The following is a 27278-nucleotide window of genomic DNA, read 5'->3' as shown; positions in this document are numbered from 1 at the left end:
AAAAATATACTTCAGTACAGTCCTCCTCTTTTCAGCCTCTGATGAAGAATCCTATTTTAAGAAATTGATCAAGGAAGAAAAGAGTCCCAAGATGCTGCGAACATTCCTAACTAAGGCTCAAGTATTAACCACCAGTCTAGTAGCATTGAGCTAATTTTTCCATATGGATTACTGTTCCTCTGACTGGATGACCAGGCACTGAACCACCAAGAAAAGTTCTGTGACTAATCTGAAATGTCTAGAACAGATGACGTTAACCTTCAACTTTGCCAAGCTGAGAAGAGAACGATGTGAATAACAAGCTTTCAGTCGAAATTTTCCTCTCATACCAATCCTGATATCTTTGACTGAAGCTACCATACATGAATACTGTAATTTCCATAAATAGCTCCAAGCTTAGGAGAAACGACTAAAAAATAGTAATGAAAAGTAATATAAAAGGTTCCTGTTTGCCAGAAAGGAAAAAAGGAAAACAAGAACGCTTTTAAAATGTGTTATCTTGCCTGTCCTGTTTGCATTGAAGCATTTTGATGTGCATAATAAATGTTATCTTCAAAAGAACTTTTCCAGTCCCTGTATTGAAAGGACTGGTGGGATCATTTTCAAAACCAAAAAGCTGAATTAATATTCCAAAGCATGCCCTATGTTTATGCAGCATGTCATTTTGGGATAAATGCAATTATTTGAAAGCAGCACTGCTTCTTGACCAAAAGCGTCCGCTTTCAGTGTTTCCGAAACACAGTGCAAGAGAAATATATCAGAATTTGGTTTGAATAAGAATATATGGTGAATTCTGCCTTTTCGTGCCCATCTCCCATGGTCTCCATTGGGAGCTGCACACATGATGCTGAAGGCAGATTAGAACCATGATTCTTAATGTCGGCCTGCCAGGGCAATGTATTCCGCATCCACAAGCGTATGATCACACACACAAAGAAAAGATATATTTAACTAGAATAACTTTCAGATTCCTGTTATTTTGCTCTTCACTGTATTATAGCCATGTTGCAAATGCCAGACAGAGACTTTTTCACCTCTTCATTGCCCACTTCACATTGAAGTGAAGTTGAACCATTGTAGACAACACATATAATTTTCGTCGCATGCATATTTTCCAACATTAAACTGAAAAGCTTCTGCAGCCAGTGCTGTCAGGCTTTTCAAAGACAGGTGTCGTGGCAGCATAAGAAAGTTTATAAGTTTTCAGCATGGCTCGCTTTAATTTTTGCCTGAAGCCAAATAGCACAAGTTGATTTGCCTGCTGTTTCTTCAGTTTTTATGTGTCTATGCTTACTTTGCTGTAATGTGGCTGTATAGCTATTGCATTGAAGGTGCAGTATAACAAATTAGCTCTGCAATCTTCAGAACTTACTTCAGTGTTTTCTACTTGGCAAAATGTTATGTTCATTTGTAATGTAGTGAGAGCACGTAGAATTTAATTTACAGTTTTTGTTTAGTGCATAGGCACTCAATCTATCTCTGATTAGTCATGGGGTGAAGGAGCAGCCCAGAGAGAGGTGGCAGCAAGGACAGCTCATGCACTTTACCAGCTGCCATGTAGTCCTGGTTTTTATAGTTCCTGGGTGTCATGGTTTAGGCAAAGACACTGGGAGAGCACCTCATGTGATGCACAACCTCCTGCACTTCTGGCCCTCTGGAAAGGACAGGTTTTCTACCTGTGTGGAGAAGCATTCCCTCCAGGGGTGGCTTGGGACCTCCAAGGGCACTGTAGGTAATTGTATGACTGGAGAAGGGATGCCGTGTAAAGCCCTCCTCTAACACTAAGGTAAAGTGAGTGACTTACCCAGCTAGGAAGAATGATCATCTTTAATTTAGCAAGTTGAGAAATACAGTGACAAGATGTTAAGGTAGAATACAGGAGAACAGGCTGGGAAGACTGCTCCAAACTCTCTAATCCATTTCATGATACAGCCAACTCTGTACCTACTCTGAGATTGCAAAATTTAAAAAACCATAAAAATCCTTTAGAACTAAAGTGCAGTGTACAATGAGCTGCGTCTGTATCGTGGCTTCCAGCTCAGTATTTTCATGAGATAGTCTTGCTGTTGACAGATTAAGCTTCAAGGGCAGAATCCAATTCAAGACTGAATCATCTAAATGTAGATGACTTTACAAAGGGTATTGATTCAGTTGCCCACTTATAAATACCCAGTGACATTTAAGATGCTCTAGGTTATACTGCTTACCCCCCATTTCTTACACTGGCAGGATGACACTTGCCTGGTTTACACCATACATGACTGTTCCATGTGCATGTCTCAGCTACTGTATGTTGTTTCAGGCATGTGGGATGAGTTGTGCCCCAAGTATGTAAGTTTTCTTCAAAGTCCACAAAGATTTAGAAATTGATTCAGTGACCCGTAGGCGTATGCCTAGCACTGAGGATATGAGACCTATCCATAAAGCGGCAGCACAAAGCACTTGGAGATCAAACAGGTTACCTTAGGGCATCTCAGATGACAGATACCTTCGTTAGGTGACTGAGAACCACCTTCATTATTTTGAATGACATATTCTTGACAGAGTCTTACCTCAAAAATTCTAACTATAACCTCCTTTCTCATAATAGAAAAATATTTTTTCATTGGAAATTTTACTAATTAAATTCTTTAGTAGACTGGAGAAAAAAGTTGAAGTTTGGTGCATGACAATAATAAAGACTTCAAACCGAATCCTGGACACTTTATTCAGAAAAAAAAAACCAAAACAAAACACAAAAACTGAAAACCTTCCATTGACATCTACAGAAGTTTCTTTCAGAATAAAGTGTGATAATGTGTGCCACTCCTGTTCTGAAAGTGAGACATTTCCTTGCACAAATATTTGTCCTTTTACAAATTATTTTTACAATGTTTAAAGATTTTGAAATGAACTTTAGAATAGGAAAGCCAAACATAGATCTGTTTGGTATTCGGGTTAGTTACTTTCTCCAGCTTACCTTATAGTAGGAATCATCAGTTGTGAGCATTTTACTGTACACATGAATTTGTGGCAATGTGGTGGAATGATTTGTTTACATCTATAAAGGTAATTGTTGCAGACATCAACTTGTATTTACAAATGTTAAGTATTGTTATAAAATTGTGAGTTATGTAAGTAAAGCTTGCACCATTTCAAATATCTGTTCTGTGCTAGTCATTGATCATTTCAATGTGGACTTTTCCTTGATTCACTACCCCATAGAATACTACTAAGCAGCTGAAATCTTGCAAATATTCTGGTGTTAAACCTCATTCAGCAGTAAGTCAAACCTGTGTTTTACATCAGTAGGTTAAGAGTTTATAGTTCAAAAATGTAGTAAATACAAAAATGGTGGGGAGAAGTAATATATTTATTAGATAAGATGCTGTAACTGGAAACAGTAAAAAAGCATGCCTACTGTTTTCAGCTATTTCAACTGATCTAATAGAAGATATTACCTCTCCATAGATATCTTGCATCTCTTATATCTGTAGACTAGCATGGTTACACTAACATTACTAGTAATTTAGAAAACGCTATTGTAATATATTATACAGGAAAAAAATTATCCTTTTCACTGCCATAGAGAGAAAAGAGCATCAAGATATGGCTGAGTACATGCTATTGATCAATTCAGATATTTCATGACTTTGCAGTGTGACCTTGCAAGTTCATCTGTGTAAGATGCTTGTTATCAAACCAGTAAAACTTGCCTTTCAGTGCCCTGGTGTTATTATAATAACATCTGCATACCTCATTAGTTTGTGTCACCCCCAATGTCTGAAATGGACAGAATTTAAAGCTAGTGCTACTATTTGATTTTTTTTGCAAACAGTCTACATCGGAAAGCCACATTCAGTCCTGCCCACATACCCCCTTCAAATTCTACCTTGAAAACACGTATCTCAATATTTGGCAGGTAAAGTAGGCACAACAATTAAAGAAACTGTTATTTATTTTGTGTAAAATAGGTAGTAGGGAAAGGACAACATAGTAAGCAAGAGGTAGTAGGTGTTCCCATTATTTTTAATTGTATTGTTTCACACTGGCAGATCTCATTCAATTGCTGCTTCTTTTAAAGCAGTCATGGCAAGAGGTACTACCTTAATCTATAAGAGAATTGCTTTCTAAGAGATGGTCCTTGATGTATTTTGCTCTAAATTAGTAAGATCAGAGTGTGTAGAAAGAGAAGTGGATGGGGAGAGAACCAATGCAGTTCCTCCAAGTTACCCAACAGATCCCTGCCAGAACCCAGGTCTTCTGATCCCTCATTTGGTGGTCCCTCCACTGTATGGGACTGCTGCTGCTTGCATCTACCAAGGACGGTATTGCACCCCACTGCTTCCCTTCTCGGTGTTCCCTGACATAAGTCATGGGGAGGAGGGCTGAAGTTTATTTAGCCTTTAACAGGAAAAATAAGGCATCTGTCACTTTGCTCTGATGTGCAGAGACAGTTGAAATGCTTTTTTTGTAGCACCCCTGTCAGTGACGAGGTGCAAGCGGAAGCACAGTGTCTGGGTTTTGGGAAGAGGAACAGGCTGACCTGGCCTCCTCTGTGCCTGTTTGCTTTCTGTCCCTCTGCAGAATTATTATTTCCTGGTGTGACTTTAATTGTATGCCCTTGGTTTGGGTTTTATAAGAAAGGCTGAATCAGAAGAGATAGCAGTCGCTAACTCTCGTCTTTGAAAAACAAAGTTGCTTTTGAGGTGCAGCAAGTGAATCTATCTGAAACTTGTAAGGACAGTCCACAGACACAGGATGCTGGACAAGACTTGGTTGTGTTTCTAGCTAGCAGTTGTCTAAATCACAGTAAGGAGACAGTATTTTTTGCCTCTGTTTATTTTTAACCATTTTTGTGAAATAACATACGTAGAAAGGCCCAGATTTTGGCTTTTCCTTTCGTGGGAACAAAAATGCCTACATAAGGGAGGAACATTTAATTCATGTGCCCAGAATACTCCCCAAAATCAAGATCTACTGCAAAGAGAGGACAGGACCCCTTCTCCTTCCTTTTCTCTCTCCCTCCCTCTGGAGGAAAGGTGGTTGCTATTAAGCTGATTTAGCTGAGGATAGGACTGCAAGAAATGGTGCAGGCTGTGGGTAATATTCAGCAGTTTTCCTTTGAAGACACAAAGTCTGTATGAGCGAAAGTATTGCACTGCATCACTGTAGTGATTTCAGTGTGTAGTTAATGCTGTAGCTCAGTGGTCTTATCAGTGCCTAGGACACACGCCTCAAGGGGATAACAGCCCCAGTTTTAGAAGTCCTTGGCAGTCCTTCGCTGTGCAGTGGTCATAACTATCTGCTCAAGAAATGCAGCAATCTGCTGTTGTCAAATTTCTCTCGGCGTTTATACTCATATATAGGTCAGGAACAAGGTAGTCAGACAGAGTTTGACTTTGGAAGTGGCAATTGTGGACACTTTTCCCTGCTGTGTTGTTCCTTAGCTGCAGTAATGGCCATAATGCATCAATGGCATCCCACACTGAATTACTGGAAAGGGATTGTGGCATGTCCATAGCAGAGAATAACCTAAGAAGGAGATGATGGGAGAGGAGATGTTCTGGGAATACACCTGAGAGTGGGACATTCCTGCAATACTTAGGAACCTGACTGTCTTTAAGGAAACACTAACACTTCGTCATTCCCAAACTGTGTTGAATTTAATCTGCAACCTTTCTCTCACATTGAAGTAAACAAACTACACAACTTTCTCCATTCACATTACCCAAAGCTCCATTCTGCAATCCTTATTCAGAGGTGGGTCCTGTGCACAATTACCACAGGGAGTAAAATTACATAAGTAAAGGGAATAGTGTCTACCATATATAATCTCTCTTTTTTTTATTTCTCTGCCTTCACATCTTATAATAGTAAAGTAAAGACACTGTTCAGGCTTGCCTGTCAAGTTCTTCTCTTGGGTGGGTCCACACCCTGCTAACATAAGCTACATATTGGTATGCAAAAGGAAAAATTTATCTGACACTGAAAAATTTTGGAATTGGCTTCTTCAGTCCCCTTATTGCTCATGCAGTGCCACGTATCTTCCATTGTTAAAGACCTAATAGAGATTACAAAGTATTTGCCAGGGCCAGCACAGAGAAAACTGAAATTGCCAGTATTTTGTGATATAAATTGAAAGAAAAGTTGACATTAGTAACAAGTATTTTATCTGGTACTGGCTATGAATATGAATTATGTGAAGTAATTTAAAATACTACCAGAAAGTACATTTCTACATAAAGATTGCTAACGTCTGAATCCACACAGAGCAAAAAAGAAAAATGTGACCTTGTTTTCCCAGTGTTACCTTAATTTCCCAAACACATAATGTTCACTATTGTGATAGTATGGTTTACAGAAGGAATGTAAGATCCACTTTTCAAGACAGGCTTCATTGTTTTCAAAGGCACTCACCAATCAAAAATCTTTTGGTACTTCTTTTTCATGCAGCATGTGAAGTCAGTGCCAGCTTAATACCATTCTTGTCCATGCATATTGCTTAGATTAATCCTAAAAGACCTTGCAGAGTCTGCACTGTTTATTCGAAGGAGAGGATATGTGTTTCCTATTTCTATGTTCTCACTAAAATGTATGTAGCCTCTTAGTAACTATGCATTCTAAACCCCGAGAGAGCAAATCATTCAGGCTGTGCACCTGAAATTACACAGACAGTAAGTACACTTTGTTAGAGGATATGCTTACTTACTGAAGTCAAAAGCGTAAATAATACCTTGCATTATCCCACAGTCATTTACATTATATAGGTGCAACCTCTATCCATGCTTTAAATTTTGCATATACTGCGCTGAGGTCTTTCATTTAAAACAACGTAAAATTTATATGCATTCTTGGATAGTATTTTTGTTTTTAATTTTTAAGGTTGATAAGTCTTGTGAAATGTATAAGCCAAATTACAGTGTAAATAGTATACCTTTCCAGAAGGATTTCTGTTCATACATTTTAATTTAAATGTGTTAATACTATCCATGAACTTTTGATAAGATGTGTGTTGTTCAGTCAGTAGATGACATGTTACTTTTCAGAGTGTATTCTGTATACTTCTCCTTTACAGTTCTACTTCTTTCATTATAGGAAGCCCCATATGTTATGTTCAAGAAAAACCATGATACGTTTGAAGGGAATGACAAGTTTGAAGGATACTGTGTAGATCTGGCGTCAGAAATTGCAAAACATATTGGTATCAAGTACAAAATTGCCATTGTTCCTGATGGAAAATATGGAGCAAGGGATCCAGAGACAAAAATCTGGAATGGGATGGTGGGAGAACTTGTTTATGGGGTAAGCATACCAATTTTTGAAGCAGGATTTAATTTATCATAGTATTAGTCATAAAATAGGAAGTATATGTGCATTTTATTTACCCTCTGGGTACAGAAAAGAAACAGAATTCTGTTTCAGATCTCTGTGCTTTCATTTATTTTCAAGAAAAAATCAAATAGTTTCATGCAAATTCTACTACTTATTGAACTAGTAGCTTGTAACATTTGAACGTCGATAGTTTGCACATCCCTTAGAATTTCATTAATGTTAGAACTAATGCTAGAGAGCATCTATTCCTGATACATTGTAAAACTTAGTCAGGAAGAAAATCACTCATTTATTCATTTTCATGGGATGGGGGACAGATCCTTAAAAAAAGAAATAGGGCTCTTGGTCTAGTTTGAGAAATGGAGACTCCACCATATATAATAAACCACTACAGACAAGTACACAAATAGGCAATTCAGAATTAAGAGAGAATTTTAAGATGAACATCAATAATAAAATTTAAGAGCAAACCTGGTAAGTTCAGCAACTAAGAGCATCTAAGAGTTATACAGTGGTCTGGAGAAGGATTCTTCAGAATAACATAACAGTTAACAATTCTGTTGAAACACAAAGTTGTAATATTTAATGAAAATAGTTCCAAAAAATCCAAAGAAATAGTATCTGATGTTACCAAAAGCAGAAAAAGAGAGCTGTGCTTGCTGATGACTGAAGTTGCTAATATCTGCACTGAGAAAGATCAGAATTCTTAGAAAGACTTTTAATTTCAGTGATGGAATAAAAAAAAAAATCCTAAAATTATTGAGGTGAGAACATTTTCACCAATGAACTCATAGCATGCCTTAATCTCTCTATAAAAAACTACCACATACCTGTTGGTCCATCCCCAGTTGCAGTTTTCACAATTCCAATGATGGTTAGCGCCACATGTGGCAAAAGCTTAGTGGCTTTTCTCGCAGTTTCATTTCTGTTCCCTTCTGTCAGCTAAGTATAGCTGGTAAATTTTGTCGAAGTCTTCTCCACTAGCATCAGTTCAAGGGACTCCTCAACATGAAACTGTTGCTGTAGGAAGTGTGGGACTCAAGGGTATTGTTGATTTCCCCTCCACATGGGAATGGGAATGTTATACCAGCCTCACAAAGCTCTGTATGTTCTTGCAAGTTCTTGGAGGAACCAACCTCACTTGTGTCTTTAAAGAGTGGAAAAGCTAAATGATCACCAAATATGTATATCCACTTTAGTGGCTCAGAAGCAGCTCAACTCTCAGGATTTTAAAAGTCAAGGTTATTTCAAACTTATTTTATCAAAATGGAGGCAACTCCTTGTCTGGCTTTTAATCTCATTAGCCATTGCATGGATGTCAATGGCTATACACAGTTTTACACCAGTAGTTTTTTTAAAATATCTGAGAAATTCTACATATTGTGCAAAAATTCCTTTGCCCAGTTACAGAGTTTTAATAGCGGAGTTTCAGTGGTATATAATCTAGTTGAAAATTATAGAGGAAACTTGAAATAACTCTAGTTTTTTGTTTGAGTTTTTTTTTTTTCCTTCTATTTATCTTGAAAAATTTACCTCATCAAACCGAAACTGCCCTAGTGCTAGACTGAAATACAGAGTGCCGTTAGGAAGCCCACACAGAGGTTCATGCCAGTACTAGAGTGTGACCTGCTGCTGTTAACGTAAAGGTTTGGTGGCCAAGTTCAAAAGTTCCTGTACAGCTGTCCGTTTAGGAAAGCCGCAGTCTGATTGAGGTTCTGGATTTGAGCTCTGGGAATGGGCCACAGCAGAGCTCTTGGAGCTGCTTTTTTACTGAAAGAACTAACAGAAGTCTGCTGTTGCCCAGTGTATTTGCTCTACTGTCCAAAGGCTCCCTTAGCCTTTATCTACCCCAGCATATCAATGGTACCAGGGATGTTCCCTGGGCACTGGAACTTGCTTGCCTAACTTAAATTGCAGCAATGGTCCCTGATATATTTATGGCTCATAATTACTCTCCAAAACAATTTCAGAGCCCAGCTGGGCACTAGCATGGGGAAAAGTCCATTGCCTATGAGCAGCTTGAATGCAGGCATCCTGGTTTAGAGGTTAAATAACTTTCATGGTAGTGACACAGACTGACCTGTTCCAGCTGGCCTTAAAGCCAAGAGCTGCTCCAAGCATGTTTAATGTACTTTTACAGGTATAGCTTTAAGGGAAATCGTTCTTCCTGTCAACTTATAAAAGTTTGCTGCTTAAGATTTCCATAGGGAATCCATGAAGAGCATCCTTTCTGTAACTTCCTTGAGTCCTTGCCAGATGATTTACAGAATATCAGGTTCCCTAACTTATTCCGTATAGAGAAAGCAGAAAAATCAGTCAGCCAAAGACTTTCCTGCAAAGCTGAGCTATAAGACGATGTTCATCTTCTCTAGTAGATCCCCAAATCATAAACAGGAGTACTCTGAGTAGTTGGCTATGCTTCAAACAGGGCTTTTTGTAAGCAGTCAGGATTGGGACAGAATTTGCAACTGAATTAGCAAGTTAACGAGACGATCTATTTGGGAAACATTTTACAACTTCTAATTCCCAACCACATTAAAGGATTAACAGACAGTTTTGTGCCGGCCAGTGAGATTGATCCTTTTCTGTGCCACACGAAAGTGTCCCCTCCTCTCCTGCTCTTTACTGCAATGCCTCTTGGCCCTATCCGTGTTACTGAGGGTGGACACATTTTATCCCATGTTCCCTTGAGACCCATGTGCAGCGCTGGTTGTTCTGAAAGCTGGACACCTTCAGACTGCACAGAGCAGCTCAGTTGTCACCTAAACTCTGTAGTTGATTTTTCCATCATGTCCCAGGGGAAACAGTGTTTAAAGTGCTGTGGTGCAGTTTTGCTATGACTGTACAGAAGGTTGGAGGAGAGGGGAGATATTTATTTTCCTGGGTTTTTTTTTAACACTCTATTAAAAACTACCAGGAAATCTTGGTCATTTGTCCCTGATCTATCCAAATGCCTGCAGTATTCTGTGTGGGGCTCTACAGCCCTTGATATCAACCTTGCAGAAGAAATGCTGGCTGGGGATGAAATACTGTTAAGCACATGTAACAAGTGTTTCCCAATACAGTAACAGTCAGCTCCAATTAAATATTCATTCTCCTGACACGGAATGCTATTCTTTCACTGCTTAACAGAAAAGGTCACAACTCATTTCTGTTTAAAATCTGAGAAGCCATAAGCTTCTGACATTGAAATCACTTCCTGCGTGATTTTTTGCAGACAGGTTTACCACCTTCATACAGCTTGTACTAAGGACAGATTTTATTTGCAAGGTTATAATAATATGTTCAGGAAAAGTAAAAGTCTCTTACCATCAGACTCAATCTTGCCCCATTGTATAATATTGGAAGGATACAGAATCCATCTGTATTATCTGTACTCATTAGTGGTGCAGCCTTGATTGAAATGCTGTTACAGATGCAGTTGCTTCAAGTGTGAAGTATCATTAGCCTTTGTCAAAACAGATTTCACTGGCAACAAAATCATTAATTGTTCCCACCATTTTTAATAGTGTTAATCATTTAAATCCATAATTATATGGTGCACATTAACTGGTCAAAGCACAAATGCTGATGATTACAATGCACAGCTATTGTCATTATTTAGCTTTCAACAGTGAAAAGTTTATGTAGACCTTAATGTGGCACACAGTATTCTTAAAAAAAAATAAAATAATATGATCAGACTGGGGAGGCTGCACTTTTCAGAGTTATTTGGCATCTAATTGTGAACTAGCTGTGTACTGTCCCTTTACATTCATTGGCATGAAACAGGTGCATCTACGTTATAAATAATCTGACATTAGATCACTATTGCAATGAAATGGGTAAGTTCCTATTTCTCCTCTTTAACTACTTAAAGTAGTGCAGGCAGCTAGTTCTGATATAGTTCTAGTTCTGCATTACTCTGTAAGCTTTTAAATTTGTTAAGATGAATCTTATCCAGTGTTTCATATACAATATGAAGTGTGTGTACTAATTAGGTCTTTAAAATCTCCACAATTCACACTACAATGATGCTGTCACTTTTCCACCTCACATGTTAAAAACTAACAGCCCTCAGGGATCCTTGCTTTAATCCCAGTAGCAATCTTCAGGCACAAAAAATGAAGCATTAGCTGACACTTTTGAAGACCAGTGACCAGGTTTGTCATTTACACTGTGTTAATGAGGATACCACTATGTGACAAATAAAGAGAAGATTATCAGTAATAGAACACACTCTCCCTTAGTCTTTCAGTTATTTAATTTCAAGGACTCCACATTAGGTGTTCACAGTAGCTTAAATTTAGGAATATAAAAAAAGTTGACCATCCTTCTAGAAAAAAGGAATTTATGAGTGAGAGGAAATACAAAAATATGCAGCAACACCAGTAGCCCAAACCATCCTACAATCCTTAGACTACAGAAACCAAATTTACTTTACAATTTTCAGGATATTTAAAAATATATTTTAGATATGTTACTGTTCTTCATATAGTACCTATCTTAAAATATCTATTTCAGTTAGACTTATGTAATCACAAGATTTCAAGAAGCCTAATTTTTAAAAATGTCTTGTATTACAAAATTAACATTAAAATTCAGGGAATTAGCAATATTATCATAATGTTTACCCAAGACATTAGCACCAGAGATAGTCTGATATGCTTGCAAATTGATGATTTTGTGTTGCTTAAACTATAATATCTTTACATAAAATTATGATGATAAGTCATAATTTGCAAATAGTTTGCCTCATAACTATTTCTGAATGACAGATATAATCTGACGATTAATATATAGCAATTCTAATACAAATTTGCATTTTTGGGCCACTGCACTGAAATGAGTCAGTTCTTTTGAATTATTCACAATTATATAGCTACCAAAATAGGTTTAAATTTTAACTGCATTAAATTGGTTTGAAATTAAATTCCATAAAATATATATAGCTCAGTATAATTTAGTGTATAAAATAACAAAAACATATTATTTTAAATGCATTTATCTGTTTCAAAGTTGTAAGATGACGTTTTCATGAGGAAAATGAGCCTACATTTCAATTTCTTTTTTTCTTTATCACACAAGCTATTTAAGTAACATTTGGATTAAGCTACTTAAGCACATCCTTAATTTTCAGCATGTTTTAATCTCATTGAAATTGGTGGGATTTAAATATATCATTGTATATTTTACTGAGTATGAAAGTTCTTAAGAACATCCTAAAAGGCAGACATACTTAAATGCTTTGCTAAATTATGGGCTATGTACTATTACTGAAGATGCTACCCCATAAAGTGAATTTGGGTCAACTAAGTATTTAGAAAATAAAACTATGGCAGTTCTATTTTGGAGATTAATGAATAGCTCTTGATTGTGCCTGCAAAGATGCCAGGGCCTGCGTGGGGTAAATACAGGCAGGTTATCTCATACATTGAGGCCTAAAGCAGAGTAATGCCACTGCAGAAGGCAGGTTGTGAGTCAAGCGTTCTCAAAATATGCTGTTGCCCTCCTTAGCCCATAAGCCATATAGAAGTCCATGCTGGACACAGACCACGGGCTCTGTTCTGGGAATCCACCTAGATACAACACCACGATGATGAACAGGAGAAAGGCTTCAGCAGCTTCTGCATCTGTTCCCCTCCCACCAGTGCAACTTTTGTCCCAGTTCCTCTTACAATTCCCACCTTAAATACTGCTGAAATGACAGCTTTGGCACACAAGGCAAGGCAAGGCAACGGAGCAAACCTTAATGTAATGTTGAGTCCCTAATGACAGAAATAACCCATTAGCACAGCTGCAATACCTTACACTTCATGCAGACATCATTGTTAGCAGCTGTAATCACCGTCATCATCAATAGCAATTCATTCAAGACTGACATCTTAATTCTAAAAACATATCAGAGAATCATACTAAAAAATATTCCTGTCTCTAATGGGAATGGATTCAGCACACTTTTTGTCCTTTTATTGCATGATTTTGCACAGCTGTTTTCTGTATACTTGCCTTTTTGCACTGTTTAAATCTGATTCATTCCTAATGAACTGTCTTTCACCCAAGACAACTGCGTGCAGTTTTGTGGCATCACAGCAATAGTTAATCACCTTTGCTTCCTGCTGTTTGGAACTTCCTTGAGTCTATGAGCTGGCTTCCCGCGAAGAATGATTGTATTTTATGAAAATAGGACAATAAACAACTGCTTCTAGAATCGCATAAAAAGTCTCTATACATTCAGTGACAATAGGGTCATTCTGATTTTTCATTCTTCCTTGAATTCCTTTACTTTAAATCTAAATTAATACCTGAAAGAATCTGCCCACACCGCTGCCCACCTCCGTAAGATTTAAGAGTCTTCTCCTTAGCAGGAAAATTAAGTATTTCTATGATTCTGTAAAATATAAACATGCAATATGTATGTTTTACTAAAAACATGTTGAGTAAATATATAGACTGTGATAGAAAGAAACAGAAAGATGGTATATAGAACATTTAAGCCACAGTGTCCTGATGTTAATGACATACCTTTGGAATTAGCTGCTTAGCTGAGTGTATAAGCCAACTCCAATTAATCTATACATCTATATTTCTTTTTTCTTTATAGAAAGCAGAGATTGCTGTTGCGCCTCTGACCATCACTTTGGTACGAGAAGAGGTCATTGATTTTTCTAAGCCTTTTATGAGTTTGGGGATATCCATTATGATCAAAAAGCCCCAGAAATCTAAACCAGGAGTGTTTTCCTTCTTGGACCCTTTGGCGTATGAGATCTGGATGTGCATAGTCTTTGCCTACATTGGTGTCAGTGTGGTCCTGTTCCTAGTTAGCAGGTTTAGCCCATATGAATGGCACACAGAAGAACCAGAGGATGGGAAAGAAGGACCCAGTGACCAGCCTCCCAATGAGTTTGGCATATTCAACAGCCTCTGGTTTTCCCTGGGTGCCTTTATGCAACAAGGATGTGATATTTCCCCAAGGTTTGTGTCAAATCTTTTTACATTTGCATTTTATCTTCAACACTGAAGCATAAAAATCTTCCTTCGTTTATTTTCCTGGCAGTGTTTTGAAGTTCATTCTTTAGGAAGCCTTTTCATTTTTTTCTTTTTTGATAGCTATGATAAGGGCAACAGAGAATCTGCTTTGAATTTCAGTCATTACTATTATTTTACATATGTCAATGTGCATAAACCACAAACAGCTCTCAGAAACAGGAGGTATACACAGGGGCAATTCCACTGAGTTGGCTTCAGAGGATCTGTGCTGTTGCTAAATTAGTTCCATTGTATTATAATTATGAAATGCACGCTATTGTGCTGAATATTTGCCTTGCATGAATGAATGTCCCATTTCTGTTCCCTATCAAGTTCTACAATACTGCTTCCAGAATATCACTGTCTGTGAGAGAGAGAATATTGGACTGTCTGTTTGTGAGAAGCCACACTGTATGGCTAAGCTATGCCTTACACAGTGGGTGTCTCAGATGTAATATATGATCCCAGTCTTGAGTTTTTCAGCCTCTTAAGATATTCTGGAACTTTAGTGTGCAGTAACTACAACTTCTTAATTAAACATTATGACCCAATCATTCAAACTTGAATGCTTCATTTTAGCCATTAACAGTGAGATTTTGAGAGTATTCAGCATTGGCCTAACTCTGCTATTATTGAAGGTAGCAATAAAACTGTTACTGATTATGACCGGATGTACATTACTCCTCAACAGCCTTCTTGTCAAATTACAGGTATTATAATGGAAAACGTAATTTTTTTACTTAACATAAATATCTGTTCCAACAAAATGCTTGCTTCTTAAATAAGAAAAATGTGAAAGTTCAAATGATTGCAGTAGCTTGCAGAATGTTTCAAAATTTGGGTGGCAGAAGCATTTTAATCCTAGAGCCAACATAATCCATGTGCAAAGCCTTTTGTGTCTTTTTTTTTCAAGAGGAAACAGAGAAAGCTACTGATTTGCAGCTACCATGCTTTGCTTTTATCTCCAAAAAGAGATTACCTATCCAGTATTTTTGACAACATTTTTGCTATGTTAGGCATTTCCTGAAATAGTAAGAACACTGGGATTACTCTTCAAGAGAATTCAAACTTCTGTATGTCCTTTTGCATATTGATACAGTGGACTCTGTACTGTAGGCATTAAGATTCAAGAGAAAAAGCATTTATTAGTATTTAAAATGCAAATGATCTCCCTCCCATTGCCTGTTACTTAATGATACATGTTCAGTAATAATGGTGCCTTCTCTCTTTCTCTCTCTCTCTTCGTGGCTTATGAGACGGGAAAATGTGCATTATCTTATTCATGTTTAGATCCCTCTCAGGTCGCATTGTTGGAGGTGTCTGGTGGTTCTTCACGCTCATCATTATTTCATCCTACACTGCTAACCTCGCTGCTTTCTTGACTGTTGAGCGAATGGTCTCGCCCATAGAAAGTGCAGAAGACCTGGCCAAACAAACCGAAATCGCTTACGGGACACTGGACTCAGGGTCAACCAAAGAGTTCTTCAGAGTAAGTTGGCATGTCTGTTAGAGCAGCTCGCTCTACTGACTGCTCTTGTAAGATGCTTGGAAGGGTGAAATAATATTACTTTGCAATTCTGTGTAATATAGTTTGTAACTCCTGTAATACTTTAGCTACATTCTTAGCCCCACACCACCATTTGTTGGAGTTTTCAGTTATTTTAATTTGTGGAAAGCTTATTGATCCTTTCACACTGGGCAAAAGAGGTGCCCTGAGGGATACTCAGGCCAGTGATAATTAAAGCAGCATTGCAGTATTGATTCATCTGAAGCTACATTACTGAAATGATGCGCAGCATTGAAAGCCTATGGTGATAGGATTGCAGGTTTTGTTTCTACTTATGGATTTGACTGTGTGCATTTTTTCTTTAGGGTCTAAGGGCCGTGGGAAGGAAATGCATTTTTTAATTTGCTGACTTTCGGATGAATAATAAAGAGAAATTATATCTCGGGGGGATATGGTTGGAGCATTAGGAAATAGCCTAAATAGCCATTCATATGTCTGTGCTGTCTGTATTGATTACTTCATTTTCATTTGCTTTCCTGTGTTAGTGTGATTGGTATGTAATCCTCATTGTTTGCCAGCTGGAAAACAGGGAGCCTGGACATCACAAGGAGTACATAATAAACAGTCCCTCCTGCTTTATTTCGTGTCTCTAGCAGATGAAAGCTAAGCCTAGCTGACTGAATGTGTGTGAGCTTAGTGTCTGAACATGGCTCTGAATAAATGCTGTGAGCCTATAATTTTCCCTTGGAAATTACACAGTTTAGGAGCATTATTTTTCTGAAAGGTGAAGTTTAAGGCATTTAGAATAAAGGAAGATGGAGTGATAATTTCTTCTTATTCTCTAATTGAAAGTGGACTTTTCTGTGTTAGTTACTCCCACACATCTTGACTGTTTTCAGGCCAAACTGAACTCAATGAATCATTAACAAAATTATGGATGGGATTTGTGAACTATAGACAATATCAGGTCAAAGGAAGCTGCTGAGTGAACCCAAAAGGTCTGTAGTGAAATAGCCTTTTTATTGCAAATGATATCCCCATAGAAGAACTTCCAAATATTTTCTTTTAGCTGAAAGAAGATGATGCCTTGTAAGATATAAATGGCACTTAACCAACACACAGTGATTTAGCCTTCACATAATGAAGCTGTCCAAGGAATTTAGTCTAAGCTAGTTTTCTAAATTTTTTCTGTATCCACTGCTTGCAATTTTTTGAGGTCATGATGCAAAAATTGTTGGCCAAGGAAGTAGTAAAGAATGAAGGAATGGAGTGGTTTTCTTAAGATTTTCAAAACACTTCTACAAGCTACTATTTTGAAGTAATGAGGCCAGGTCTTTTGACAAAAAAACAATCTTGGTCACAAAAAATTCATGTATCTTTTAAATCATTCTGTAAACACAGATACTTTTTTGTTTTTCATGCAAATTCTGACCTTAAAGAAAAAATTCTTTCTATGTCTATAATGACAGCCATTCCTTCACTTTAATCTTAAAGGGTCAAGAGAAAAAAAAAGAAAGAAAATGAATGTTCTCTTTATATTTTTTCCTTTGTTTCAAAATACAAAGGGAAACATTAAAAGTAACTACAAATACTAAGCATAGTTGCATTTGCAAAATTAGAAGCTTTATCAAGACTTAGACTGTGTTGATCACTTTTTAAATAATGATGTAATTGATGCCCTGTTATCAAATGATTTCTAATTCCTGCAACAGTACAGTGATTGTCAATTACATTGTATGCGCCATTTCTAAAAATATTTTTCACAAAACGGGGACAAAGATAAAATATAATTGACAGACAGTATTTACACAAACACTGTTTGCATAATACATAAATTAAGACCTAGCCTGAAACAATAGCAATAGAAAACTTGTTTCCCAAGTCTTCCTATTTTGTGTGGTTGGAAGCAAACATCATCTGTTTAAGGATTAAAATAATGTGTAACTTTTCTGACAGTGATTACTATCTGGCTAAAGATGAGCCTTCGTGACATTTTCTCATCATTTGATCATTTCTAATCAAAATGTCAGAAACTCTGAACAGCTATTTAGTTTGCTTTGATTCCAGATTGAAAACAGAAAAAGGAGAAGTCATTTTAAAGCCAACATAAACAAAATGAAGACTTTGATAGTATTAGCTATTTACTTATTTCCTGTTTTGGATAGGGAGAGTTGCATTTTCTGAGCTGCTTACTCAAGAGGAAGAGAACGTAGTTTTTAGCAATCCTACTCAGAAAACTCATAAATGAAAATTATCCTAGCCTGGCTGACTGCAGGGGAAAGCTGCAATGTTTCCTCACATGATAATAAGGAATATCTGTTGGTTCGCTCTTCAATTTTCATTCTGGATTGACATGTAGAAATTGAATGCTAACAAATGAAAGCTTGGGAGAAGAAAATGTTCTTACAGAGCAGATGCCTTGTAAGACTTGCCATATCTTTTTGTCTCTTGATGGGCAAAGGAAACTAGATCCTAAAAAAATAGATTTAAATGCTACCTTTTTCAGTTGATATAGGGCATTGTTTCCTCTTACTCATAAAGCTATTTTATGTGTTGCATGCTTTTAGTTTTGAAGGGAAGTGACCTATTAGATGTTTACTTTATAAAGAATCTGATGACATGGATGTTAAAATGTAAAAACTGATTGGAAGTGAAGGCAGACAAAGGCAAGTAAATATTCTTGAAATGATGCCTGATTCATTAATGCTGTCTTCCATTTTTTTTTCTTTCTGTAAATTTAAATCCATGAAATTACATCAGCATCAAGCAAAAAGAGTACATGGGTGGCTTAGCTTATGCTCTGCTCTCAGCCACTATTATGTAAATGAAAAGTAGCTGTGACTACAGAGGAAAGAGAGGGTGACAAGGCAGAATGTGATTATGGACATGCACAGCTGTTGTTAATTTAAGTTTTATTATATTTGACAGAAAGATAAAATGATGCATACAGACAAGCTAAAAAAGCAAGGATAATTTATCATGTTCTGTTATATGGTATTTTTATTGAACATTTCTGGTTAAATGCCACTTACTTTCAAGTTAGACCAATCATCCGGTAATTGGTAAAAAGAAGTGCTTAAGGGAAATTACTGTTACCTCTACAAAGGCTCAGTTGCAGACTTTTTAAAGCCATTGTCAATTTAAATAATACATAAATTATAGGATTTGATATTTGTTTAAATATTCTAAGGCCCTTTGTTTGGGGCTTTGTAATAATGAATATTTTCCTGGAGTGTTCAGCACAGTGTAGGAACGTGCTCATAGACCAAATCTTGCTTAGCTAGAAACTGCTGTTGACTCAAATAAAAGTTGACTTGAGCATTGGGTTAAAAAGTTCTTTTTGCAGCATGTATAAGAGAAGACAAGTGCCATCTGTTATTAAATAAAAACACTGTATAGTGTTCAGCTGACACACTGCTGGTTTGCATGTACGTATCCCTGTTGCTGGAGGAAGCAAAGAAGTTGTTGAATGAATCTAATGACCATGAGAAGCTTCTCAACCTGACAGCATTTCCTCCCTTCCTTCCAATTAAAATTTTTTGTTTGTTTTTATTTTTTATTGTTTCATTTTTGCTCAAGTCTTTACTTGTGGTCATACTATGCATTCCCGGACAGGAAAATTTCCAACTAACACACTGTAAGCCATGAGTTCTTGCACATTCTTTGAGGAAGCACATTTCTTAATTACTTGCAGGATCAGAGTCTTTAAAATACATCCACTGATACTGTCATTCTGAAAACATACATAATACTTCTTTCAGACAAATTTTTCCTTTAGTAGCATATTTGGTCTAATTTTCTGTTTCCATCTTTTGTTGTGAACCATGTCTTGAAATGTTGTGCAGCCTTTCTGAATGTAAATTAAATGAATTCTGGACTCTGAATATTGAAAGCAGAAATCTTACTTAAGCTGTTGTGGTTTTGATGGTGGAAGAAGTAGGTGTTAAAGCTGAGAAATATTTCAAGATTCAGCTCAGAATTTATGTGAAGATTATTTTATTGTTTCTCTTTCCCATACAGGTTTATTGTGGATATCTATTTCATACATAATTCCTTGAAACACAGTTTATAACACTTTGACTGTGTGAACTGCCTTTATCTGACAGTAAATTCAGGGCTTAGGGTTGCAGTTTTATTGTGACTGCTGGAGGCTAACTGGACCTAAAAATAATATCTGATTTTATAGTATTGATTTTGTTATTTCTTGTTTTGTTTAAAATAATCATGGAACTCAAAGAAAGTCTTTATTCAAGTACAATTTTCCCAACCCCAGTTGTTTGAAAAATTTAGTATGACTGATTTTATTTTGAACAGTTCCATTCTGAAATGTAGCAACATTCTTTTTCTCTAACTTCTTTTTGATTTTCTCCAGAGATCAAAAATAGCAGTGTATGAAAAGATGTGGACCTACATGAAATCAGCTGAGCCATCAGTGTTCACTAGGACTACTGCAGAGGGAGTAGCTCGTGTCCGCAAATCCAAGGGCAAGTTTGCCTTCCTGCTGGAGTCCACCATGAATGAATACATTGAGCAACGAAAGCCATGTGACACCATGAAAGTGGGAGGAAATCTGGATTCGAAAGGCTATGGCGTAGCCACACCGAAGGGTTCTCCATTAAGGTGGGTGGAATAGTATAACAATATAAAATGTGTTGTTATAGTATTCCACCTTCCCTGATGTCCCTGATATAGCTCTTTTTGTTTTGTGTGTGAACATGGTATGTTATTTTTCTTTTCTTCCATTTCATTTTTTTTTGATCAACAAAGGTAAACATTTCTAATTGCAATATGGATTTAGCAGCTATAGTTGGCATATCTTTCAAGGCCATATAAAAACCAAACTGGTTGAACACTAGCTAATTGAAGTCAGCCTCAATAGAATTAACATCAGCTATTTTGTTTCATCATCTTTTTTCACCAAATTCACCCCTTTATAGCAGTATTATGCCCACATTATCTGCATCAGTATCTGCATCAATAATATGCCTGAATTTTATGTTTTGTTTATTGATCTTGGCTGCTAATTTCTGAATAAGAAGCTGCTTGTAATATCCTTTTTCAAATGTCATCACTTGGAGGCAATTAGTCCTTCATTAAAGCTACTTCATTAAAGTACTTTTTGATAAAGCGCCTTCTTATTTAGAAAAAAAAAAAAAAGTTTGTGTTTCTAGCATTATGCATTTCAGTACTGCCTTCAAACTCATCAGTATACCATTTTATCATGGTATCAGACACATTCAGTCAAGTTTTTGATTCACAGGCAGAACATCATTTGCTTTTCATTCAAATTGTCAGGGAAACAGAAGTAAAGATACTAGTTCTGTGTTAAAATTGGCAGTGTTTACCATTATGTTGTCTTTAAAGTTTAAGGAAAACAAAACTTGCCTTTTTTCCTCTGGTAGACTTGTCAATTTTCTTCAAAGCAAAAGAGCAACTAGCAGATTGAGGCAGTGTGCCCTGTGGAGTCTTACAGCGATAGGGCACACGCGAGTGAGGGAGAGGGAATGGCCCACGGGGCAACCAGCACCCCCACTTCTCAAACATCACCCATGTGCTCATGATAAGGGATTACAACAGGCTCTGATGAAACAGATTCACAAAGGAGATTAAGTGGGTCGAAGGGAGGAGTTGCAGGTGCGGATGGAGCCATAGTTCTGTGCAGGAAATAACTAAGGAGGTACCTGTCCACATCCCTGACAGCAGAGGAGACATCATTACCACTATGCAGATAATTCGATTCACTCTTAACTCACCAGTGTAACCTGCACATAGTACCACAAACTTCAATAGCTTCAATTACACAGATGGGGATAGGAGTACCATCAGAATCATTTCCATCTCCATCTGCAGCAAAAGCAATGTATGTGCAGGGGAAAATCAGGCCGTTATTTCAGTGACTGAATATGAATTTTTGGTCCTTAACATTCAGTACCTTTTGAATTTAAAAACTGACGCCTTCACTGCTGAATAAAATAGTATGAGAACATAAGGAGGTGAGAGAGGGAAAATGGCAACAATAAAAATATTAATTATAAAGAAAAACACGTCCAGAACTCATGGAGTTGTTAAAGGTAAAAGGCAGCAGATAATAGGAGAGGCTGATCTATTATCTGGGGATATTTTCAAAGCACTTATTTTTTATTTTATATATCTAATATATTGCTATCTCCTTCTCAGTGTTTCAGGCAACCTAGAAGAGGCAGGCAGCACTGCAGTTTAGTGGAGATGTTTTCCCGTAGTAAAGAAATGCCCATTGCTGACACAGTCATGCTTTACTGTGCCAAAACTAGGGCAAACTTTTTAGGAAACACTTTAGCTGCTGTCATATATATCCCAGCAGTGGGCTGTTTGCTCTAAGCATGCATTATAGTGCTCTTTACCCCCTCTCACTTTTTTTTGTGCAGAGTATCCAACACCAACAACAAGAGACAGCCTGTTATAATGACAGTAGTAGCAAGTGGAAGTTGGTTTGTGTCAAATTGGGGCATATTTCAGGTTTGTTCAGTTGGCTAGATAAAAATATCTAGGAGTAAAGGGGACGAGACATAAAGCAGTTAGAAGGAAGAGGGCCTAGTAAGACATTTTAATAAGAACAGAGAGGAAGAGCACAACCATGACTGTAAGGATCAAGTGTGAAATTACAGGCTCCATCCCAGCTAAAGACCAAGCTCCTGTGTGCTTCAGTGAGGCCACAGTTTGGTCTAGCTGGGGGTTAGCAACCATCATTAGGGTGATGTGATCAAAAGCATTTAGTTTTTCACATCCTACCTTCAAACGTGTTTCAAAAAGGGGAATACGGGAAATCCTACCCAACATGAAAATTGGACCAAATCTTCTTTCAAGCTGTCTCGACTGGCTGTCCATGTCCACGCCTTTCCTGAGCCTTTCTTTCACATGTGCCAAGCTGCTTGTTCTCCTGCTGTACTCCATTCCCTCTCCAGCCCCAGTGACGAACCTCAGGCAACGTCAGTGCTGCTTATCTATTAAAAACATTAAGGAACACACTTAATGTTCTGGACAAAAATAAAGAACAAGCAGTACCTCATATTTGTACCACCTCTTCCATGTATGTCTATAGAGAGTAGTGCTTACTGAAGAGGGGAAAAACGTCCTACCCCCGTGCTTTTGAACAGAAAAGACTCAGCTGTAAATTTTAACTGCATGGTTCAGTATTTTCTGAATTGTTTGAAATTGTAGAATGTGGCGGTTTTGCTCTTTTGACTGCATCCCACATGGTAGTGTTTCTGTTAGTGATCAGATGACTTATGTAACTGCTGCCTGCACAGATAATTGCAAATATTGAACATGCAGTTTGAAATCCATGAAGGGCAGAGTAGCTAAACTCATTACATAAATTAGTCAAAAGACATAATTTGCTATGGGAGTTGTAAATTCTGTATTTTATTTAATAATCATAATTTCCTATGTGGGTTATGTGTAGACCACAAATTACTTGATGTAGTTCACAAATAATTGCAAGTAGCTTATAAATGTTAAACATTCACACTCTCTTCTTGGGCTGTTCAGGACTAGGGAAAAATACCAATTTTTTCAAATTAATTATGCATAAGAAATTATTCACTAAACTCTTTGAACACCTATTTCACTAGAGATAATTTTGTCTTAATCTTCATACTACTTAAAATTATTATAAATCAGAAGCTTTTCACTGAAAAAGTTCCCTGCCATCTCATTACTGGGCTCATGTTCATTACAGAGCACATACTCATCACTTCGCCCACGCAGATGAAATCCACCTGTCAGAGCGATCCAGGGACTGGTCTCTCTCTTGCTCATGACCCTAAACATGAGCAGGGTAGTGGATTTTAATTTGAAACTCTTCCTTATTGGGTTCCATGCTACACTCCTGCAGTGTTCAACCAGTACCTATTGGCTAATTGGAATGATTTATTCTCAGTGCTGGTGCATTATTAGGATTCATGCATATCACTGGATGGAGGAGAATGGGAAATGCCTGATGTGTGTTTCCTTTATGCCCACTGGGCAGTACCATGTTACACATCATGCGTGTCTCCTTCCTTCCTTCCTTTTCAGTGATATCCATTTCTATACAATGTTGTAAAGACTGACATATTTGAGAAGGAGCATGGGATTGAGGGCAAAGGCTCTCATCACAACAAAGATTGAGTTTCTCTCATGGCACTACCCAGCTGTCTTTACTGTTTCCTCCTCCTACCACGGTAGGTATCCTTCCAGAACTACTGTGTAGTAATCAGTGTGAATTAATGAGTTTTTTTCTTCAAAGGTGGTGTTTTCAAAGGTGGTTAAGAGAGTGCTGCTTGTCTGCTTAGCAGGACCTGCCTTTGTAAAAGTGTTGTCATTAGAAGATGTTCTCATGGCCAGACTTCTGGCCATTGTGGATCCCCCCTGACTCGTCTGCCTTGCCACTTGCAGTAATTTGTGTTTCTAGAGGGCAAGAGCTGGAGATCTTGTACTACGCGAATCCTGTGCCTTGCATGCCTCTGCTTTTCTGTTTTAGATATGTAGGCATCATAAACAAGTTTGAATACTGATGAACATGAAAGAGCTCTCCACTCTTAGAGGTAATGAAACAGGAAGTAGGGGCAATATTGTCTTAAAGGTACACCAAAAGCTTTTTCTACTTTTTGTACCTTGAAGTTGTTTGATGCAAAGCTGAACAATAGATTAAGCTAAAAAATGAGGAGTTGTCATCATTGTTTCTGTGACTGTTTTAACTAAGGATGTTTCGCTGTCTTGTCCTGCAGCTGACAGCATGCAGCACAGATGAGTGAAACCTGCTCAGATCATGAGCGTCTGGTGAGACACTTTGAATCCAGCCAGATGAGAGTGGCAGGATTAGAACTAGCCAAACAATAAAGAAACTGTTGTGAACAGATGCGTTGATGCATTTTAGAGACTGGTGATAGCCGTTCATCAACCTGATGAAATCCAGAGCTATATTAAGTTCCCACTATTGCGATTACAGCTAATGTTTATAGATATGAACCTGAGATTCTATATTTCATTATTCAAGTCTCTATTCTTTTTATGTAGTAAAGAAGTAACTCCAGTTTGACTTTAGGAGGAATTTTTTATGGTCTGGGGAGGAAGGAGAAAAGGTCCATATGGTGATATCTGCTGGTTCTTTGCAGTGTGGCAGCTGGTGACATGAACTGACTCTACACCACCTAAGGGCCAGTTCTTTATCCATTTTTTACTTTGTTTGTATTAACATGAGGTGGGAAATGTGGGAAATGCATCGGTGCAGCAGGTGATGCGGATGTAATTTTCTGAGCATTCTAGCAGCTTGTGTGAAGTGCAAAGTACAATGGAGTGAAGCTATGGATTTCAGTTTCTATTCCTTGCAAGGGAGGAGTGCCCTGGAGAGTGCTTGAAGTGCTAAAGGCATCCGATGGTACCGTCAACATCTTACGGATTCTTTTCTTTTATATAATTGTGCAATACATGAAAGTGATTTAACCTAGAAGTGAGGGATCTGTGGTGGAGGGAACTTTTTTCTTGATGAAACTTGTGAGTTTATGTGAATAAGGTAAAGATCTGTTATGAAGGAATTCTTTCTGTGCATGGGCTTTATAAACTACCATCTTGATCTCAGTGACTTCAGCTAGTCCATGTTTTCCTGAGGTAAATCTCTAAAATTGCCATTCTTTCATTGTTTCATTTCAGTGTGGCACTATGGCTGACAATATTACCTTTGCTTTTCACGGATATATCCAGTATGGTCCCTTCATTAGAAATATAGTGTTGAAGGAAAATTTATCTTACTAATGCATGTATGTTAATACAAAATACTGGCAGACCTTACATAAGATGGGATATTCCCTATTTTTTTTTTTGGACGTGTTTTTGATCGACCTGAAACAAGCTTGGGAAAATAGGAGTAAATCTTATAGTGTAATTTCTTCCAAAGGAACCATTAAACTTTTTATCAAGTTATGTCCTTGATGCTTTTGGAGACCAGAATATAAGAAGCCTATTGCAGAAGGAATTCCCAGATCATTATTCACTGTCAAAGCTGTTTATTAACTAATTTATTAACTTAATCCATTATGCTGAGATATATCCCAGTTTTCTTCTTCCTCTGGTTTTGTAGATAAGTGAATTGACAATTAACACCAGGTTCTGTGGGAAAAGAATCGTAGTCAGTACATAGTAGTCACCTATAAGGATAGATTTTTTTTTTTCTACCAAAACTTCTTGCATTCTCTGGTTTCACGTTTTCTATAAAATTAGATTTGTGTGTACAAAAAAAAAAAGGACTATGATATTTACAGATTCCCTCGGAGTAAGAGGAAAACTAGGAAAGAATGTTTGAGTTGACCACCCAAATTACTTACAGAGTCAAAATTTATTTACTATAGAGGAGTTCTTTCACTAGTGTTTTTCAAAGGTTTTGTACTGTAGAAATCCATGAATCTTCCCAAAAATAGAATTTTCCCATGAGTGTAGCTTCCTTGTGCAAGTTGTGTTGTATCATAAAGTGAGCATTTCCCTGGACCATTCTTCAGTGTATCCTATATTGTCAGTTTTCAAAGAACTTCATTGATTTATTATTTTTTTAACTGGTATCATTGATGTGCCTATTCTAACATGTGGTCTTTCTATGCATCTGTGCTGCATTATTTACTCAATGGTGTGTTCCTGTTTCTAGAAAGGTAAAGAAATAGGCAAAGGTAATGTACATTTGGGTCACCATGGTGAGGTCCATGCCCTGTCTGCTTTTGAGCATTGTTCTGGCAATTCAGAGGCAAGAATGGGTATGTCCTCCGCTGGCTAGCTGTCCTCCCGCTGGCAACACTGGCATCCAAAGACCTCCCCAGATCATTCTGAAGATAAGTAACCTTCACAGTGAGGAGAGATGCAGAGGAAGCAGCTTCGATTTTTCACATTTCTCTTTTCCTGCCAGAATGCCTGGTCTTGCCCATAATCAGTGTGTTATCCATAGAGGCAGTCATTTCAGCAAAGCATGGAAGGAGCTAGAAACTGGTGTTATTTATGTTTATTGTAGAGAAGATACAGGGACAACCGGTGAATAATGGAGGTTTGAGGATAAAAAAATGACTGATGTAAAATTACTGAGTTTGACCTCTATTCTTTTAAAGCAAGGGGCAGTGGAGAAAACAAAAATCCCTACATAGTTTTGGGAAGGTCTGTTGATATTCAAAAGAACAGGATTTTAGTTAGGAGTTTCACTTACTAAGATTTTACAAGATCGTTTCTTTCTGTGATACAAAATTATTTGAGAACTACAATGTGATCTATAACATTTTATGCATATTGTAAACATTATCCTGTTTGACTGATGGTGTAGATCATACTGTATGACTTTGCGTAATATTCTTCCCTTCACTTTAGGCGTAACAAGGCTTGAATTACCACCCCATTACCCATTCAGTGTCAGAGCTTACAGCCTGGGTATTTCTCAAGCAGGTCAGATCCTTCAGAG

The 27278-nt window shown here is 37.4% G+C and overlaps 1 protein-coding gene across 9 annotated transcripts in view; it reads left to right on the top strand.

The window, feature by feature from the left end:
- The window catches only part of GRIA4 (glutamate ionotropic receptor AMPA type subunit 4), a 237436-nt gene that overhangs the window by 176138 nt on the left and 34020 nt on the right, over window positions 1-27278 (top strand). For 2 of the 9 annotated variants that reach the window (XM_074169051.1, XM_074169059.1), the window contains exons 10-13: window positions 7078-7263; window positions 13898-14268; window positions 15613-15811; window positions 20202-20449. The exons of 1 other annotated variant lie outside the window; for it this stretch is intronic. In XM_074169051.1, the coding sequence (XP_074025152.1) occupies window positions 7078-7263; window positions 13898-14268; window positions 15613-15811; window positions 20202-20449 (1004 nt within the window). Of the gene's footprint in view, window positions 1-35; window positions 69-7077; window positions 7285-13897; window positions 14269-15612; window positions 15812-20201; window positions 20450-27278 lie in introns of those variants that run through there. 6 more of the 9 variants (XM_074169032.1, XM_074169042.1, XM_074169068.1 and 3 more) reach the window with 5 other exon arrangements.

This window comes from Numenius arquata, chromosome 1 (assembly GCF_964106895.1).
Source record: "Numenius arquata chromosome 1, bNumArq3.hap1.1, whole genome shotgun sequence".
NCBI classification, from domain to species: Eukaryota; Metazoa; Chordata; class Aves; order Charadriiformes; family Scolopacidae; genus Numenius; species Numenius arquata.
Note: the sequence above shows the minus strand (reverse complement) of the source record. Positions and strands in the feature narration are given on the sequence as shown.